The sequence below is a fragment of the Vitis riparia genome, chromosome 8 (assembly GCF_004353265.1).
Source record: "Vitis riparia cultivar Riparia Gloire de Montpellier isolate 1030 chromosome 8, EGFV_Vit.rip_1.0, whole genome shotgun sequence".
Classification (NCBI taxonomy): Eukaryota; Viridiplantae; Streptophyta; class Magnoliopsida; order Vitales; family Vitaceae; genus Vitis; species Vitis riparia.
The window spans coordinates 12,800,704-12,804,570 of NC_048438.1; the positions used below are offsets into that span (position 1 = coordinate 12,800,704).

Below are 3,867 nucleotides of genomic sequence, written 5' to 3' on the forward strand. Positions count from 1 at the left end.
CTTTAAACACTTAGTCACTTTCAAGGTCTCCTTAAAAATTTAAATCAATCAAAACTTGCTAACAAATCGACTAATTTAAGAAAAACTCAACTACTTTGACACATACTGAAGTATTGAAAAAGAAATAATATTTTAGTTATGAGGAAGTTTTACCATTATAATACTTTTTTATAGTTCTCTAATTTCATGAGATCTATATAAAAGACTTTTACCCTAGGTTTTGATACCTCCTCAAATTATGAATAAGACATTGACAAATTGGTTCCTTCACAACTAACCAATTGAAGGATGCCAACAAATCTGATCAACTGTCATGTGACACATAGACCAATAAAAAATTAGGAATGGATTGATAAATCCCATTTTGCCTTAATGGTATGCAATCAAATATTGTCATTTCTTGATCAATCATATATTGTCTCTATTCCAATCATTCAATTGCAACCTCCATTATATATTGTCGCTATTACAACCATTCAGATGAGAAGGTTTTTAATGAGAAAGCAAATTTGAAAAAAATAAGGATTCTTTCTCATTTCAACCCAATTGATGTAATTGTCATGGAAGGAAGGGCCGCAACCTCCAACCTGACCAAATATAGGTTACCTCCTTGAGAACCAATCAGACGCGCTGATACCTACAGACGGGTTTTTCTCAATAGTATGGTAATTTAAAAAAATTATGTTTAAATTATTGTAGTAGAAGAAGTTATTACAAATATGTGGTAGTTTTTGCCATCTAGGAGAGATGAGATAGAAGAGAGGAGAGAGGGTGAACGGATAATTTTTTTTTAAACCAAAATCATCTTTTCAAACTTTTCAAAAAGGAACTCGTCTCTTCAAGAGACGAGTTCCATGAAAAAAAAATATATAGGGAAAAAAATTCCTAAGGGAACTCGTCTCTTCAATAGACGAGTTCCATGAAAAAATATATATATATTTCTTATAAAAAAAATTCCCAAATTAAAAAAAAAAAAAAAACAATTCCTCAAGAACTCGTCTTTTGAAGAGACGAGTTCCATCAATATATATATATATATATAAATTCCCAAATTAAAAAAAAAAAAAAATCTCAAAGGAACTCATCTCTTTTCCATAAAAAAACAATTCCTTAAGGGAATTCGTCTCTTCTTTTTTAAAATTCTCAAATTAAAAAAAAAAAAAAAAAAAAACAATTCCTCAATGGAACTCCTCTCTTGAGTTCCCATGAAAATAAAATATATTTTTTTTAAATTCCCAAATTATTATAAAATTTAAATAAAAAAAAAAAAAAAAAAAAACCAACTCCTCAAGGGAACTCGTCTCTTGAAGAGACGAGTTCCCATGGAAAAAAAATATATTTCCTCAAGGGAACTCGTTTCTTGAATGGAATTTTTTTTTTTTTTTAAATTCCCAAATTAAAAAAAAAAAAAAAAAAAGCAAAAAGCAATTCCTCAAGGGAGGTTCCCATGGAAAAATAAAAATTTTTTTAAAAAAAATTCCCAAATTTAAAAATAAAAATAAAAATAAAAAATTCCTCAAGTTCCCATGGAAAAAAAAAAATTAAACAAAAAGATTTAAAAAAGAGATGAGGAATTGTTTTTTTTTTTTTTAGGAATTTTTTTTTTTAATTTGAGAATTTTTTTTTTTCCATGGGAACTCGTCTCTTAAAGAGACGAGTTCCCTTGAAGAATTTTTTTTTATTTTTTTTAATTTGGAAATTTTTAAAAAAATATATATATTTTTTTTCCATGGGAACTTGTCTCTTGAAGAGATGAGTTCCTTGAGGAATAGTTTTTTTTTTTTTTTTTAATTTGGGAATTTTTTTTTTCTATATATTTTTTTTCATGGAACTCCTCTCTTGAAGAGACGAGTTCCTTTTGAAATTTTTTTAAAATCGTCTTTTGAAAAGACGATTTCGCCTTTTAAAATTTGAAAAGATGATTTTCGTTTAAAAAAAAATTATCCGTTCACCCTTTCTCCTCTCTCCTAGGTGGCAAAAACTATCATATATTTGTAATAACTTCTTCTACTATAATAATTTAAGCATAACTTTTTTAAATTACCGTACTATCGACAAAAACCCACCTACAGACATCTTAACCTCCTAATAGGCCAATTACATTTCGGAACAATGGAGTATCGTTTAAATGAGAGGTGACACAAGGCCCACGGTCCCACATTTAAAACGCCCTCTTGCGCCGAAGCCCAAGTCGTTATTTCTCTGCTAGCCCCACTCGATGATCTCTTGCTAGTCTCTCTTCCCTTTGATTCAAGAGATCCTCAATTAGAAGGCCCACACTTACGTAAGATGAACCACCTTTTTCCACAGCAGATCTTGCTATGTCGCGGAGTCGACTCGCTCGCTTCCTCATCACTTCCACCATTTCCCCGTCGCTCATCAACCGAGTCACTGCTTCGGCAATTTGGTCCTTTTCCATCAAGACATCGCTCCTCTCTTCCTCTCCCCACGCCAACCCGCTCTGCACACCGATTCCAACTCCGATTCGCAAACGATGCAAGACAAAATTCTCGTTGTAGAACTGCTCAGCAAAGAGCGGCCAAGTTATCAGTGGCACGCCCTCAGTTACCGATTCCAGCACCGAGTTCCACCCGCAGTGAGTCATGAACCCGCCAACAGCCTCGTGGTTGAGGATCAGAACCTGCGGAGCCCAACCTCTGATGATGAGACCTCTATCTCTCACTCTCTCTTCGAAATCCTTGAGCACAAAGCCAAGTTCTTGATGATCTCTGATGACCCAGATGAACGAGTGATTTGAAGCTTCAAGGCCCAATCCTAACTCCAGAAGCTGTGACTTGCTGAAAGTACAGAGACTTCCAAAAGAAACATAGAGTACTGAGTTGGGCTTCTTCGAGTCGAGCCATGTGAGACACCTTTCTTTATCAATCGAAGCTTTGTTTCCTCTCTCCGCCATGTCCAAAGCTTTCTTGTTGCAGAGGGAGACCGGTCCAACCGGCCACACCTTTTTTCCAGTAATCTTTTTGTAGTGCTCCACATACTCTGGTTCAATTTCGTAAGTAGTGTTGGCCACTACGCCGTAGGTATTTCGTTCAGCTTCCATGAAGCTCTTGAAGAATTCGTGAAGACCCAAGTTGCCAAAAAATCGCTCCGGCATGTGAGACTTAGTGATGAAAACGGGGTCCGGCAAACCGGGTACCAAGAAGGGCTCTGTATCAGAGCTGACGTTCTCATGCGGCTTATGTCGGGCAACACCGTCGACGACAGAAAGAGAGAAGCAGCACCCTCCGTTGAAAACGATACGCGGGATGCCGTGCTCTCTAGCAATTTCGGCCGTCCATGGGAGGTTGAGATCGGAAATGATAGCATCAGGCCGATGCCGACGGACGAGATCACTGGACGGTGGCTGAAGCATCATGATGGCCTTGCTGAAATTGTATGACATAAGCCGCGACGGTAAGGAATCGAGGTTTTCGCAGTTTTCAGGGAGGCCTGCAGCGGAGAAGGGTAAGTCAAGGACATGGAGGTCGATTGGGACATAATTAGAAGAGCAATTGTGGCGGTCTATGATGGATCGGAAGCGAGAGAGATTGAGTGGAGTGGTGATTATAGTGGACTTCACGCCGTGGGTGGCGAAGAGTCTGGCCATGTCGACCATGGGAATGAGGTGGCCTGGAGACATGAAGGGAAAGAAGAACACATGGAGGTGAGGGGGCTCCATTGATACTGGTTCCACGAAGCGATGAGCTAAGAAAAAGGATTGATCCCGGATTTGCTATTGGGGTTGAAAAAGGTTTGATTCACTTAATTTCCCTTTAGCAAGCATTGATTCACGATTGGGGAAGATGTATCATCTTTAGGAGGGACGAGATAGAAATTTCTTGGGCGTTTCCCCAAGTAGGCAAATCG

The 3,867-nt window shown here is 37.6% G+C and overlaps 1 protein-coding gene across 1 annotated transcript; it reads right to left on the bottom strand.

The window, feature by feature from the left end:
* Window positions 1–420: 420 nt before the first annotated feature.
* On the bottom strand, window positions 421–3,867 carry LOC117919787 (scopoletin glucosyltransferase-like). Its single transcript, XM_034837040.1, has 2 exons — window positions 2,067–3,867; window positions 421–637 (listed from the first exon to the last, which is right to left on the bottom strand). Exon 1 carries the CDS (start codon window positions 3,677–3,679, stop codon window positions 2,195–2,197), a length of 1,485 nt encoding a protein of 494 aa, XP_034692931.1. The 5' UTR covers window positions 3,680–3,867; the 3' UTR covers window positions 421–637; window positions 2,067–2,194.